General features: G+C 39.1%; 1 protein-coding gene across 5 annotated transcripts in view; it reads left to right on the plus strand.

The window, feature by feature from the left end:
* Window positions 1–16,203, plus strand: part of PARVA (parvin alpha) — an 89,536-nt gene that overhangs the window by 55,536 nt on the left and 17,797 nt on the right. For all 5 annotated transcript variants that reach the window (XM_048855601.2, XM_048855602.2, XM_048855603.2 and 2 more), the window contains 7 exons: window positions 2,373–2,462; window positions 2,563–2,633; window positions 3,798–3,900; window positions 6,536–6,676; window positions 8,693–8,808; window positions 12,889–12,947; window positions 14,028–14,047. In XM_048855601.2, coding sequence (XP_048711558.1) covers window positions 2,373–2,462; window positions 2,563–2,633; window positions 3,798–3,900; window positions 6,536–6,676; window positions 8,693–8,808; window positions 12,889–12,947; window positions 14,028–14,047 — 600 coding nt within the window. The remainder of the gene's footprint in view (window positions 1–2,372; window positions 2,463–2,562; window positions 2,634–3,797; window positions 3,901–6,535; window positions 6,677–8,692; window positions 8,809–12,888; window positions 12,948–14,027; window positions 14,048–16,203) is intronic.

The following is a 16,203-nucleotide window of genomic DNA, read 5'->3' on the forward strand; positions in this document are numbered from 1 at the left end:
CTGTTTGGACGCGTCTTTCCCCCCAAAATACTTCCCAAAACCTTGCACCCCACTTCCTGGACAAGGTTTAGTAAAAAGCCTCACCAATTTGCCTAGGTGACTACAGACCCAGACCCTTGGATCTTAAGAACAATGAACAATCCTCCCAACACTTGCACCCCCCCTTTCCTGGGAAATGTTGGATAAAAAGCCTCACCAATTTGCATAGGTGACCACAGACCCAAACCCTTGGATCTGAGAACAATGAAAAAGCATTCAGTTTTTACAAGAAGACTTTTAATAAAAAATAGAAGTAAATATAAATAAAGAAATCCCCCCTGTAAAATCAGGATGGTAGATATCTTACAGGGTAATTAGATTCAAAAACATAGAGAACCCCTCTAGGCAAAACCTTAAGTTACAAAAAAGATATACAGACAGAAATAGTTATTCTATTCAGCACAATTCTTTTCTCAGCCATTTAAAGAAACCATAATCTAACACATACCTAGCTAGATTACTTACTAAAAGTTCTAAGCCTCCATTCCTGTTCTGTCCCTGGCCAAGACGACTACAGACAGACCCTTTGTTCCTCTCCCTCCTCCCAGCTTTTGAAAGTATCTTGTCTCCTCATTGGTCATTTTGGTCAGGTGCCAGCGAGGTTACCTTTAGCTTCTTAACCCTTTACAGGTGAGAGGAGCTTTCCCCTGGCCAGGAGGGATTTCAAAGGGGTTTACCCTTCCCTTTATATTTATGACAACAACATATCTGAGTAATTTTAGCATGTGAATAGTGTCATTGAGTTCAATGGGAGTACTCACTTTCATATGCAGGATCAGTGCCTATCAGTGAAATCCTGTCTTCATTGAAGTTAATTACCAAAACATACAGATTTTATTCATAATTAAATTGGTTAGACATATGACTAAAATTAGCTGGGTTTTTTTGTTTGTTTGAGTGGGGGTCGCTCTTACCTTCCTGAGACTTTGATACCATATTGCAGTGCAACACTGGACATATAGATGTTAAAAAGTCTGCCTCATATGGCACTAGGGTACCCAATCTCCTGGATGAGGAATCAGCCAGTTTTGCCAATGGCTCTTGATGGGGAGAGGACTGCTTGACTGTTTCCCGGTCTGTCCCCTGCTAGGAAGAAAAACTAGCTGTTTCCTCTCGTATGTCCTGCCCAAGTAGGGCTGGTTGGTTGGTCTGACCCTGCTAGTCAACCAGCTCCTCTGGAGGGTGCAGCCAGGGATTAGAGGAGCCAGCTGGCTGTAGCAGATTTTATTCACTATACTCCCTTATCAAAATGTATGTGAATAAAGTTTTCTACCTAGAAACCTGTGTGCTGAAATCCTTCATGAGCATAAAGATTTCAGTACATAGAAGTCTCTGTGTGGAAGTCTTTTATTCACTGAAGTTTTTATGCCCATAATGACCTTAGAACATAAAAATCAAATGGAATAATAAAACCAATAGTGATTGTCTCTAGGGGGACATGAGCAGTTAAAAAAACAATTCCCTTTATGTGTAAACAATTACTGAGATTGTGCATGCTGTGTCAAAATCAGCCTTGGTGCAATTCCTCTAAATTCACTGGAGTCACATGACAAATTAGATTGGTCCATTGCTCTCAGCCTTCAGTTTCAGACAATATCCAATAATCCAAGGAACTATTATTGTCAGCATTATCTTACTGTTAAAATAGCCACTCAGAGCCACTTTATATTTGTGTAAAATATAATACACACACACAAGCAGGGTAAGAGTATGGAGTAAAGTTACTATTTTAATATTAATATATTTTGTTTGTTTGATGTTTGTTTCTTCTAAGTTGCTTTTGTGCGCTTTAGAGTAACAAGCATTGCAACAGTCGTCATTGCTATGGCCTTAATAGTATCATCCTGTGCATATAGAACCATTCCTCCAAAGGGCCTCAAAACATTGCCAGATGATAGAGCAATAATAATACTTGCACTTTATAAATGTTTTCAAATCAATGCTCACAATCTCCCTGTGAAGTCAGTAGGTAAGTATTATTAGCCCCATTGTACCCAGGAAGTTGAGGCAGAGAGGTGAAATTATTTGCCCAAGGCCACAGACCCAGTGCAGGGCTGGGAGTAGAATTCAGGACCTCTAGACTGTGAGTGAACCTGATCCTGCAAACTCTTCTTGGTAGTCACACTGACCTCAGTGTAATTACTCATGTCAGAACTACTCATATGAGTAAGGTTTTGTTGGATTGTGCCTCTTATTTTTGTTGCCCCGAGGCTTAGGCAATGGGTTCATGTTCTTACAAATAAATGAATATAATTAAAGTAGCTGTTAACAGGGGAGAAATAGTAAGTAAAAGTGGACTGAAATTTGACCACGCTTTCTTTTTCATTTTCTAGTGTCTGAACTACAGGAAGAAGGAATAAATGCCATTAATTTACCTCTCAGTCCAATTCCATTTGAACTAGACCCTGAGGACACGATGCTGGGTAATTCACAAAAATTTTACATCTTAACATAAGCACCTGATGTAAACTATAATGTTATAAATGTATAATTTTTGTAATATCTTTTTTTTTAAACTCATAGAGGAAAATGAAGTCCGAACAATGATTGATCCAAATTCAAGAAGTGACCCCAAATTACAAGAGCTAATAAAGGTAATGGAAAGCATGCACACGCTTTCAGATTTCACTGTAAAAAGAAAGCTAAACTACTTTTTCCTTTTACCTGACTTCTTTCATCCGAACACTTCAAAATACTGTACGAGCAATTAACAGCGCACATGTGATATTCTGGGGTTCAATCCAGACCAGTTAGGGCTTGTATCACCTCCTGCCCTGTATCTCTGGGTGCTTAAATGCTTTGCTGCTGTAGCTTACAGCCCTGACACCCACAGCCAGTAGACAAATGCAGGAGACCAAGCAGGCAGTTCTGGGGAAATTTGGGACTGGGAGTGTGTTGCAGCCACCCTGCAAGTAGTAACCGAGGTTGTTAGAAGCCAGGGTGGGACTGCTTTGTTGCAGGCAGGTTGCTGAGGTCAAAGCACTAAACCAGGACTTCACAGTACACAGACACTCAGGGAAGTGGAGCCCACTTGTCTGCTGGCTGTTGGTGTCTGTGCTGTGAGCCACAGCAACACAGCATTTAAGGCACCCAGAGTTACAGGGGAGGTGGTGACACAAGTTCCTGCTGGTTTGGGTTGAAACTCAAAATGTGACAGCACATGTTCTAACTAAGTAGGTAAAGTATCAATTTTTAGATGAGGTACAAAGTAGTTAAGTGATTTACCCAACAGTACAAAGCTAGTGACAGAGTCTAGGATAGAACCCAGGAGTCCTGAATCCCAATCCCCCTCTAATCATAAGACTACTGTGATTTCCTCTGTAGCTCCTTTCTCTATCTTATACCAGGAGCATTAGTAGGTAGCTTCTTTAGAGGCTGACTTCAGTAACTTTGTCCTCTCACTAAGGGCCTGGTACAAAACCCATTGAAATCAATGAAAAGGCATTGGCCTAAAAGGGTTTGCATCAGTCCCATATCCAGAGCTCTATGCTACCCTGATCCTTCCTTCCAAGACAGGTTAGATCGATATCTCCTCTGTGTCATGCACTCAGTCACCATTGTGTAACCAGCAAAAATTTCTTATCCCCTTCTATGCCTGAGTCTGTCCCATTTGTTCCTTTTGGAATGCCACACCACTTGCCATTTTAGCACTGGTGCTCTCTTTGCTGAGTGTTTGCTATCGTTGTATAAAACGACATATGTTTTACATTGTAAATACACAATGCATAACCCTGACAAATTTTGTGTTCCTCCTATAGGTATTAATTGACTGGATTAATGATGTACTGGTAGGAGAACGGATCATTGTGAAAGACCTTGCTGAAGACATGTATGATGGACAAGTATTACAGAAATTATTTGGTAAGAAACTATATATGTATATATATGCATTCTGTTGGAGCACTTTCAATAAGTGGGCCACTCATTCCTAGTTAGAAGAGGCTTGGTATCATTTTACATTTGTTGCACTAAAATGATATAAAAATAGCGCAGTGTTCTAAGACCCTTGAACAATAGGCTGTATCCTGTAGTATAAAGGAAGCAGTTTTATCAACTACATTGTACTATGTGTTATGCTGTCGTTGATAAAAAGATTATAATGCATACCAGGGGTGTTGGAGGCAGGGTTCTAGTCGTGGCAGTAAATCTCTCTCCAATTAAATGTATTTTCTGCATGTGTGCTGTAGAAACTCAGCTATGTGACAAGTGGAAACCAAGTCTGAAAGCGAGGGGATTTCCATTACAATGGTGGATGTTTTTAATCTGTGCTGGTTCCATAGTTTAGTTTATTCAAATCTCAAAGTCCCTCTGGAAAGTTGAAGTTTCTGTCTGATTTGAGGTCTGATTTAATGTTAGCGAGGTAATGATACCCAGTGGGCTGCAAACAGCTTCAACTGAAAAAGAGAGAAAGAAAAGACTATGAAAGCAGAGCTGGCATGTAACTTAACTGTTGGCTTGGAAGCCACTTTCTTGGTGATTACAGTAAAATCCAGTATCTGAAACTAATCTTGAAACATTCTATGAGCAGTTCTAGTAATGGTCATGCAGATCAGGTCCATAAAGAGATTGTGCCTCTATGAATGATTAAGAAATTGAACACATTGTGATTCAATTAATATAGCTCTGTTCCTGTATTGGATTCATGTGGGCAGAGCCCCACTGACTTCTGTGCAACCCAAAAACATACATCAGACATAATCTAATTAATTTGCTGTAGATATTAATATTTCACTTACTTGGGCCTGATCCAGAGCCTGTTGAAGTCGATAGCAATCCTTCCACCAACTTAACAGGCTTTGGATCAGACCTGAAGATTTAAGGCCCGGATTTCCTGGTGCTCATGCAAGAGGCCCTTTGACTTCATTTGGATCCTTGCAGGAGTGGGCTGTTAGGCTCCATTTCTTCTCCCATTGCAAGATTTGCCATTGACGCAAGATAAACTCACAAGCTGACTATTTCTTTTGTGAAATTAAACTGATGGGTGATTAACTGTTTTATTTGTGGTGGTGGTATCAGGGAGGTTTTATTGCTAAATTATCCTTACATGTTAATCAGTGGTTGGGAGGAGCCTGGCAGTTTAACAAAAACGTTATCAAGCATTGTCTTTGCTAATAATGATAATGGAGCCTGATTCTGGTCTCACTGACACCTGTGCAATTCCACTGACATCAGTACAGTTATTCCTGAATTAGGACAGTTGCGCCCATTGGATTTGTTCCCTTTGCTTACTATCAATATTGAAAGCACCTTCAATAAGTTTGTTTTGAAATTACGTCTCCATTGATAATATAATGTGAGCGTTTAGGATGAAACATTCAGAGCAATGACTGGGAGTCAGAAGCTCCTGGGTTATAATTTTTGCTCTCGGGCAAGCCACTTATCTTCTCTGTACTTAATTCCACTGTATTAGTTTCTAAAACTGTAAAATGTGGATACTTATACTTGCCTACTTCACAGGACTGTTGTGAGAATTAATCAATTAATGTTGATAAAGCAATTTGCAAATGAAAAGAACTACTGCATAGGAGTGATAAATATTATTAATAGCAATATTTATCTTCTTTTAAATAACAAATGCTTCTGACAAATTTCTGCTAGTAAAAATTTTGCATTCAGATATTCCAGGATTGGAAATTATATTTATGGACGGAAATCATACAGTCATCTAAGACCTTATGCACATCCAAATTATTAGATAATTTCACAAAATTATGGATGAAAGAACACTATTTAAATTAACCAATACATTTTGTTAAAATTGGGTTGATAAAATATCTTTAATCATCACTACACTTGCTTTTTTCACTTTTTTGCTCTACCTTGAAAATATGTTTGTGCCATTTTCTCATTTCACAGACCTATTGTGAATTAAATTAATTAAAGTCCTTGTCTATATACACAACTAGCAATAGTTTCCAAAACTAGTTTTAAAAATTGATTTACTTAAACCGCTGCAAATCCCTTTATGGACTCACTTCCATTGGTTCACACCTGGCCTTTATTCATGTTGCTTAAGGCAGTAATTCACTGAGAGAGAAGCTGTTGGTCTGGAGTGGACGAATCAAACCTTTTAAAGCATGATATTTGTCTCTATCAGGCTTGTTGCTCTGTAGCTCAATTCACTTCTGTGCAGAAGATCCCTGGTGGTAGAGCTGTGGAGGCAGCGTCAGCATGTTTAGACCCCTTAGATGTGCTCTAGAAGGAGTTGCATCTAACCCTTCACTACTTTAGACTAAAAAGTTAGGGGTAATAAGGGAAAAATGTGGGTGATATTGTTAGGATTCCAAAATGAGACTGGAAATCCCTTTAAGGGAAAAAGAGCATTCTTCGCTGAGCAGGCTGAGAAATCAAGGGTTAATTTTAAAACTATGATGCCTGATATCTTCCAAAAATCCATTGTAACAGAATGTCTTCACATATATTACTCATGGTACCTAGGGTTAAGGAGTTGACTGGCTGGTTGTTGTTTTTTTTTTTCCTTCCATTATCACTTCAGAGAAACTTGAGAGTGAAAAACTGAATGTTGCTGAAGTCACACAGTCTGAAATTGCTCAGAAGCAGAAGTTACAGACAGTTCTTGAGAAGATCAATGAAACCCTCAAACTTCCTCCAAGGAGCATCAAGTGGACTGTTGACTGTGAGTTGCATGTTTCACAATGGAATGCTCGTTTGTTGATAGTATAGATACTATAGTTCCCAGCTGCAATTCATGAACATAGAATAGTAATTCCACCAATTCCTGCCCTTCCTGGTAGTAGCTGCACAGTAAGGGGAGGGTGAGAGTGAATGCAGCAACTTCTCTCTTCATTCTCAGCTGATGCTCAACCTTTCAGGACCAGATTTTCAAAACATGACATCTGTGCACTGAAATGTGCCTGCATACATGTTTGCAGCTGCATTTACCATATGTATGTGTGCAAAGGTGTTACAGCATGCATAACTGTAGTATTTAGGCACTCAGATATCCTTTTGCATGTTATGTGCATGTAATGTGCTTGCTAGATTGAATCAAAGCCAACTGAATATCTTTAGGGTGGAAATTTGGCTCTACTGAAGTCAATTGCAAAACTTCTGTTGATGTTAGTGGGGTTAGGATTTCCCTAGCCTTTAATGTATTAAAAAAAAGAGCGATATTAACAGCTAGCAATGCAGGAGGGGGCCCACAGTGGTCATAATTTTGCCCACCCTGGGACCCTTTAAAGGGGCCTTTATTTCAGAAGGTGGGTGCTCAGCTCTTTTTGAAAACCAGGCCCCTTTAAGGTGTCTCAAGGTGGGCACCCAGAATCACAAGGTCATTCTTAAAAATCTTGGCCATTAGGTTTATAGCACTATTTTTCTTCCCCACCCTGAGCCACGTTCCCTTTCATCCCCAGAGTCCCATTGTCATCATAAATCTATGGAGGGAAGAGGTAGGTGTGAGGAGGCAGGGTGAACATTAAGCATAGCTGCCTCTCCCTCTCATCCTATCATACTTTTTGCCCTAAAGTTTTCTTCCATTCCCTCCTGGCTCCTATACTGCAGGATGTAAGGGGTGGGGGAAGGGCAGCCCTGTGATTGACTTGTCTTTGTTTTAATGTGTTACCTGTGTTTGTGAGTTTTAGTGCTAAAGTAGGAGATTGACAGCAGAGGCTCAGGCCAATTGTAGTACGAGTAGGTGCAGGTCAGTCTTCCTTATCCAGCTTTGCCAAAGCACCTCATTCCTGACCTGTAGTATCCCCAGCAAAGTTTGCCAACTGTGCCAAATCATGTGATGTTTTTGCAGAGAAATCTCTGGCACATGTTTGTGACTTAGATTAGAAATGACGGAGGAGAACATTTCGTTGACTCTCTTACCATTTTACTTGTGTAATAAACTGACCAATAACTACTAAGTTGTGTATGGAAAATAGGCAGCATTGTTTTGTAGCTGTCAACCATCATTTTAGAGTGTTGCCCTAAGGAAGCCTAAAAATGCAGTGCAAATCTGGACACAAGCAAAAATAATAAGAAAGAAAGTATTAAAGTTAGAAATAGATTCCCCTTTGATGTCAGTGGGTTGATACTTGATTACAGCTTACCTACAGTAAGTCCTTTGATATCTTGTAATTCTTGCTAGTGTTAACTACCCATATGAAACCTGCTGAGAAAAAGCTAAAATAACAAGAAGCACTTTAACAAGTTCATGAGGAATGTTTGAGTCACTGAGTTTAGTAAGTTATTGCTCAAGGCTTCAGCCAGAATAGGCTCATTTATCATCCTGCAGACATTGTGACACTTAAAAATGAATAAAGTGCATGTTATGAATACAAAAATATCTAATCCATATTGAAATAAAGAGGATAAAGGACCAACATAGATGGCTGTTTAAGCAGCCGTACATAAAATCTGGCTTTTGGATCAGGTTTAGATTTCCACCTTCCCAGGCCAATGGCATCCAGACATATTGCAAAAGCTAATTTTTTATTATTTTTTTTTGCACTTCATTTCTACTACCAGCTGATTTATGGAAAGCAGGAAGGCAGTTGAAGAAAAGGTACCCTGATAGCAGCCTCCAGTGAGTCCAGATGCCAAGGGAAAAAGTATCCCATATTCCTTGGTGTTCCTGCAAGCAAAAATAAATATTTGCCTTAGTTACTTTTCCTTATGTAACTTGTGTTTTTAATATCTATTTCAGCTGTTCATGCAAAAAGTCTTGTAGCAATACTTCGTCTTTTGGTTGCGTTGTCGCAATATTTTCGGGCACCAATCAGACTCCCAGACCATGTGTCCATTCAGGTTGTTGTTGTCCAGGTAAGAAAAACATAGTTCCTGGAAATTATTTTGAAATTGATTGGTGAGTTTGTTGAAGAATGAATCTAATACACGTATATGCAAGTGCATGTGTGTGTGCACACATGTATTTTGCTGGCTGACAATGCTTCAAGCAAAAGGCAAAAGAATGAGTGTTTTCCCAGATTGAGCCATGCCTCAGAATATCTTATTTTGATTGCAAAGTGGCCAGACTATGACATTAAGATGTATTAAATATTATTGTTGGAATGTATCTGTCTATTTATCACGCAGTATGATCTCTAGAGTTAATATTTATCTCATTTCTGACGGTCTTCTCACTGCCCCTTCCTAGTGCAGATATTTAAATCAGCCCTTGCACTGAGTGATGAATTGTCACCATTTATTAAATCCAAATCCATGTTAGGTGAATAAATATTCTTTTTCAGCCTTATATACACGAGTCTAGTCTGATTACAAGTTTTGGCTCTTTCATAAAGAGACCATCAATTGGATTTTTCTGTGCCAATCACACTCCATATTAGAGCCCCATCTGCCTAAACTTTCCAGGTTTTTCTGTTTATTTTTTTCCTACTAAACTCAATTCTATTTGTGCTTGCTATATTTTGTTCTGCTTCTTGCCATTTAATCTGCTTTCCCTTGTCTACAAATCAGTTTTGCCTTTATTTTTCACAGCTTAGTAGCCTTTACCTTTTTTGTTTATGTTGTTTTCCTGGGGCTCTTTTGCAGTATCTCTTTGCAAGGAGGCATTATTTAGGCTCTCTTCAAATATGCATGACTTGAAGATCTATTAGGCAAATCTAAAAAATTAACAGCTCTTATTTCCACCATTCACATGTCAGAAAAGTTTTTGAATTTGGTAATTTACTAGTAAAGAAAGCTCAAGGGGAGCTTCTGGCAGATATATCGCTGAAGGCTGAAATCCTGCTCGTTGGCTTTAAAATGACGGTTGGTGGGCTTTCTCCAAATATGATCAAAGTGACCCATTGTGAGACTGCACTGATGAGTGTAAGTCTTCAAAGGGAAATTACTTTCAATCAAACATTTTGCCTTCCTGATTTAGATGTTATACGAATATCAAAAAAGATCAGTTTATCTCAAAGTGCTAATAACAACCATCCAAAAAGCCAAGAATGTACCTATCAGGTCATCCTTAGGAAAAGGACCAAATGGGGAGAGGGAAAAAATGTGAAAAATATATCCATAAGGAGCCAGATCTTGCGCTCTTCTTTATTCTGACAAAACTCCCATTGAAGTCAATGGGCTTGATTCTCCTCTTATGTAGTACAATGGTGTAAATCAGGAGTAATTCTACTCAAGTCAGTGGAGCTACATGAGTATAAGGGTATGTCTTTTCTGTAATCACAGCTCATTTATGCAAAAAGTCTTGTAGCAATACTTCATCTCTTTTGGTTGCATTCATAATATTTTCGAACACCAATCAGACTCCCAGACAATGTGTCCATTCAAGTTGTTGTCCAGTTAAAGATAAACGTAACTTAACTCCAGGAAATGTTTTTGAAATGGATTGATGAGTTTCTTGAAAAACAAACCTAATACATGTATGTGTGCATGCTAGCTTTAATCTACCTAGCTTGGATCCCAGAGCAGTCAAGCAGCAGAAGCAACACGGGCTTCAGGTCAGTCTGTATAAGCCTGCATAGAACCCTGGGTAATTACTCGGGGAGCTAGCTTGTGCTGAAGTACGTGCAACTGTGGCTTCACTGCTTTGGTACCTGACCCAGAGAGTTCAAAGATAGCTTGCCTACACAAGCTGTAATCATACCCTGTGACTGCACTATAGACATACCCTGAAAAGCATTGTAAGTAGGGGGCAGAATGAGAACCAGGTTTTGCTCCAGCACGGACCAAGCAGGACTGGGTCAATGTGCATGTTTCTCTTCTCCTACACTGCTGTAAATCAGGGGTAAGTGCACTGGAACCAGTGGAGTTTCACTGGGATAGAATCAGTGCAGTGTAGGAAGAGATTTAGCCCCACTGAGCCAGATCCTCAACCGATATAAATCAATGTAATTCCACTGAAGTCAATGCAGCTGCATCGATTTACAGCAGCTTAGGATCTGGCCTAGTATTTTTAGAATAATTCATCTTTGTTTTTTTATCCGTGTGGTTATTTTGTACACAGTGGGCCTGATTCTAAATACCTTGTGGACCTGCAATGCCCATTTGAGTGAAATGGAAGTTTCAAGGAACAATAAATGCAGCCTTAGGCCTTTTTTCACTGTTTACATTAGAAAGCCCAGTAGCTTCAAACCCTGATATATTCTGTAAAATAAGGTCATGGCAAAGAAAGCTCAATAGGCTATAAGAGGCCTGTTTTTTAAATGCCACTGTTTGCAATTTGATAAAGATACAGGGAATGTGGGTGAGTGGAGGCGGAAGGGGGAATTGGAGTAAAATACATAAAAAAAACAAAAAAACCTGAATGTGTTTCAGGTTTTTGTTATCAGTTTTATACACACAAGATATGAAGGTTGCAGTGTTGGCTGGGGTTAGTTTACTAAAACACAAATTTGTTTCTGACATAAATAACATGATAAAACCCAATAGGTAATCAGGACAGTGCTTATGAAAAAGTAATTTTAACCTAGATTTGCTTCCATTGTTTTGCACAAAAGCTGTTGGCAATTAGAGTAATTAAAAATCTAGGTTATAAGCCGGTTTTTGAAAAATGATGCACTTGGATCTTCCCTGGTTCATTTCTGTATATTATTCTCCTTTCTCTCCTTTAGATTTTTCTATTGACAGTATGGGTATCTTTTTTTTTTTTTTTTTTTTACATGCGGTAAGAGTACTGTTAAATTTCCACTGAAGCGAGTGGGAGTCTTCAGGAAGAGCTGGATCATGCCTTAATTTTGCATTTCTTTACTCTGTCTAATATTCAAATGATTATGGGGCAGAATTACTTGGACCCAAGAGCACTTCCAAAGATATATTCATTCTCTGAGGTTGCAGAATGGTTCCATACTTCAGTGTCATGGGGCAGATTATCAGAGCAATAATCACCAAGTTAAATTTACGGGGCCTAATCCTGCAGTTATTGCATAGGCTCCTATTGACTTAGTGGGAGTTTTGTCTGAGTATGCACTGCAGCCTTGGGCCATAGTAAGGAAAACACTGCATACTTTGATGACCGCCATTGATTAAAGTTAACAAAGAGAACACGGAGAGAGGCAATACATACATGAAATGTGTACTCCAAGGCGAAAAAATGGCAGTGATCAATATAAGGGAAGGAACTGAGGAGACTGAGGCTGCTTCCTTTGCCAACTAACTCATACATTCTGACAGTCAGTCAGCTCCTGAGTCAGTGTATAGCACTGACCACTAATTAGCACATGCAAGGGTCTTCCTGTGTATGGGCCTGATCCATAAAACATTGAAGTAAAACTAAAACTGTCTTGGGATTTGGATCAGGTCCTGCGTAGATTGTCCTCCATTTTGGAGTTTCTTCCCAAACAAACACAATCTCTAATGCAGAGAGTAGTGAAAAATGGCAAGTTTGAAATAAAAATAATGAGGAGGATGAAGAAAGGGAACAGGGAAAGAAAGGACAGCTAGAATGGGAGTAAAGGATTGCAAAAGCTGGTACTGCGTGGGCACCCTTTGCCTGGGCTGGTTTTTCAAACATAGGCTGCAGTTCAGCACACGGTCTCTCTTCAGCAAACCTTCTGTGTGTGTGTGCTTAAGCTGTTTCATGTGCTTTGCTGAACTGGAGCCTTAGGTAGAAAAGTGGAGGGAGAGGGGGGAATGGAGAAAGGGGAAGAAACGATTGTTTAGTCCTTAGGTTCTCTGTTACACGAGGTGACATTTCAGGTCTCCTAGTATTATACCATTGGTGGCCATTCTTAAATTTTTATGTTAACAAGTAAGTTATCTGGACTAAATTCTGTGGAATACATACAAATGGAAATAAAATAATACAGTCAAGTCTGAAAAAAAAATGAAGTTTTTTATTTTTATGTTTATCTGATGACATTTGTAGATCATAGATATTTTTTATATTACACTAAACATTAAACTGTAATAAACTAAACAAAAACAATTCTTTTTTTCCAGAAACGAGAAGGAATCCTCCAGTCCCGACAAATCCAAGAGGAAATAACTGGTAACACTGAGTATGTCAACACCACTCTTGCCAGCAGTTCAGTAATTGAAAACAGATGTGTCTCAAAAATTCAACCATTTGGTGATATTTAGATTTCATTATTGGGGTTCCAGGAGGGATCATGCTTCAGCTAGTGATTATAGTTTAGTCTTTACAAGGCTTTCAAATATGCCTCTCAAAATGTAACATTACCGAGTTGGAATTACTAATGACAAAGTACTTGCAAATCTCCAAAAGACTGAGACCAAAGGAAAGGTAGAGTAAATATGTATGAAATTTGTGCATTTGAAGAAATCTATATTGCATCCTGTTTCAAATACTGTACATTCAAAAGTGTCTGAATAAGTTTTCAGACAGATAAGAAGAGGGGTAGGTCTTATGCTTTTACCTTTCACAGTTTAGTTGATGAAGTGCTAAATTATCTCAGAAAAGAAAAAACTGTTCCCAAGTATTTCATTCACCATTAGGCTCTGAAGAAGCATAAGTGACCGTGGTAAAACATTTACATGTGATCTCACAGTGCAGTGTACAGTGGAAATATTATTCAAAACCAGCAAGAAGCAACAGCAGAAAATCCTACTTTCTAATAGAGTGAGGAGTGTTCAGGCTAATGACTCATTATTAATCCTTATGGGTTTATTACAAGTGTGATATTTATGTGAAGGATCAAATGAAACAAAACTCCTTAAATACTTAAGAACCTAGTCCAGGTGTTGTTTTGGCTAGCACTTTATTGTAGTGGCCGTGACAACTGGATATTTGGGGCAAAGGGAAAAGAGTTCATGAAATAAACATAGCAAAAACCTTCTCCACAAGAGAAGGCATGTTGATTGGGCTTAGCAGTAGGAAGTGTACTATTTGGTATCAATTTGAACGTTTATTGAAGCCAACAAGATTATGTTAGTTGATGCTATGAGCCAGAGTCTCTAGTGGGTAAATTAGTGGCACACCATTGAACTCTATTAACCTACTCCAGTTTACACAGAGCTAAGGATCTGGCCATATATGCAGTTTTCTTGTCCATCTTAACGAAAAGCATGAAGTAAAGTAAATGAGATACATAATAATTTTGTTTTGCTTTTTACTATAGGGCATTATCCGGAAGGTATGGTAAGTTTCATTTGATTATTATCATTTTCTTGAGGCTACCAAAGTGTACATTAATTAATTGTCCTGCAGCTGATCCGTTCATTCAAACCATAAGTAAGGCCAGGATTTGCAGCTTCCTTGGTAAATATATAAATAAACGTGTTGCAGATTGGGATGGCAGTTAACAAATAAGAGAAACTTTGATGTCAGCATAGCCATTTTTAAAACAAACGATTTCTTTTATGCCTTTCAGCAAATGCTATTTTAGAGATGATTGGTGATTTCACCCCAGAACTTCAATATAAAAGCATTAATGATTAGAGGTTCCCAACATGAATGAAAGATGATGTTCCATAATACAACTTTCAGAGTAACAGCCGTGTTAGTCTGTCTTCGCAAAAAGAAAAGGAGGACTTGTGGCACCTTAGAGACTAACCAATTTATTTGAGCATGAGCTTTCGTGAGCTACAGCTCACTTCATCGGATGCATACCGTGGAAACTGCAGAAGACATTATATACACACAGAGACCATGAAACAATACCTCCTCCCACCCCACTGTCCTGCTGGTAATAGCTTATCTAAAGTGATCATCAAGTTGGGCCATTTCCAGCACAAATCCAGGTTTTCTCACCCTCCGCCCCGCCCCCCCCCACAAACTCACTCTCCTGCTGGTAATAGCCCATCCAAAGTGACCACTCTCTTCACAATGTGTGTGATAATCAAGGTGGGCCATTTCCTGCACAAATCCAGGTTCTCTCACTCCCTCACCCCCCTCCAAAAACCGCACACACAAACTCACTCTCCTGCTGGTAATAGCTTATCCAAAGTGACCACTCTCCCTACAATGTGCATGATAATCCAGGTGGGAGGAGGTATTGTTTCATGGTCTCTGTGTGTATATGTCTTCTGCAGTTTCCATGGTATGCATCTGATGAAGTGAGCTGTAGCTCACGAAAGCTCATGCTCAAATAAATTGGAGAGTCTCTAAGGTGCCACAAGTACTCCTTTTCATAATACAACTGCCATTCCTTTTAGAGAATTGGATGCTATGCTCTTCTTTGCTTGCAGTAGAGAGGCTTAGTCCCTCGTAGTTGAAAGAGTTGCTATGTTTTTATCCTGAGATTGCACCTTTAATGTCACTGAGACTAAAACCATGAGCAATGTTAATCTGGTTTACATAGTTTATTCACAGCTGAGTTCAAAAACTCTGGTCATGGAGGTGCTTTTTGGGTCAGACTGTGATACTCTTACTCATATTGAGTAGCACCTTACTCCATGTGAAATCACCACTGAAGTAAATGGGACTGAGTAAAGTTATCATTCTAGCTCTTTCTATTTAGGAAGGGCAAAAGCAGCTCTCCGTGGAGTCATTTTGTGTCACACCAATTACTGGCCAAAATGGAGTAACCTGGAGATGATCCGAGCTCTCTCTTTCTTTTTAGACGGTGAATGCACTGTTACATCAGTGCTCCCACCTCTGGTAGGTTGGCTATCTGTCATGGTCTTTAAGAGATTGCTCTAATTTCAATGAGGTTGTCCTGCAACCTGGGATATTAAAATGTCACAGAACGCATTTCAGGGTGGCACAAAATCATCTGTACCAAGCATCATATTACAGCTGTGACGTGAGGACTTGTTATAATGTGGTAATGAACCAAGATCATAATGCAATGTGGGCATTTTATGCACTTTGTTACAAACGTTGCACTCTCAGTGACTGAAAGTGCAAGTTCACATTGTTCATGAATTCATTTGGCTCACTACCTACCTATGCCCAGTTTTGTAGGTTTTTATATGGGTAGATATTGATTGTTGTTAATTCTCAGGGAGAAAGTTACAGTTCATTGTTCAGATCACTTCATAAGCAGCCCAAATCCCAGCAAAAATCTATGTTACTGGTCATGTTCTCTGTGTATATAAATCTCCCCACTGTATTTTCCACTGAATGCATCCGATGAAGCGAGCTGTAGCTCACAAAAGCTTATGATCAAATAAATTTGTTAGTCTGTAAGGTGCCACAAGTCCTCCTTTTCTTTTTGCGGATACAGACTAACACGGCTGCTACTCTGAAACCTGGCAAAAGACAATAATAGTTTCTAGCAGATTATAGAACGAAATGAACAATCAGAATATACAGTAACTGAAGTACAAAGAAACTACATTAAAGATTCTGCT

Source organism: Caretta caretta, chromosome 6, assembly GCF_965140235.1.
Source record: "Caretta caretta isolate rCarCar2 chromosome 6, rCarCar1.hap1, whole genome shotgun sequence".
NCBI classification, from domain to species: Eukaryota; Metazoa; Chordata; order Testudines; family Cheloniidae; genus Caretta; species Caretta caretta.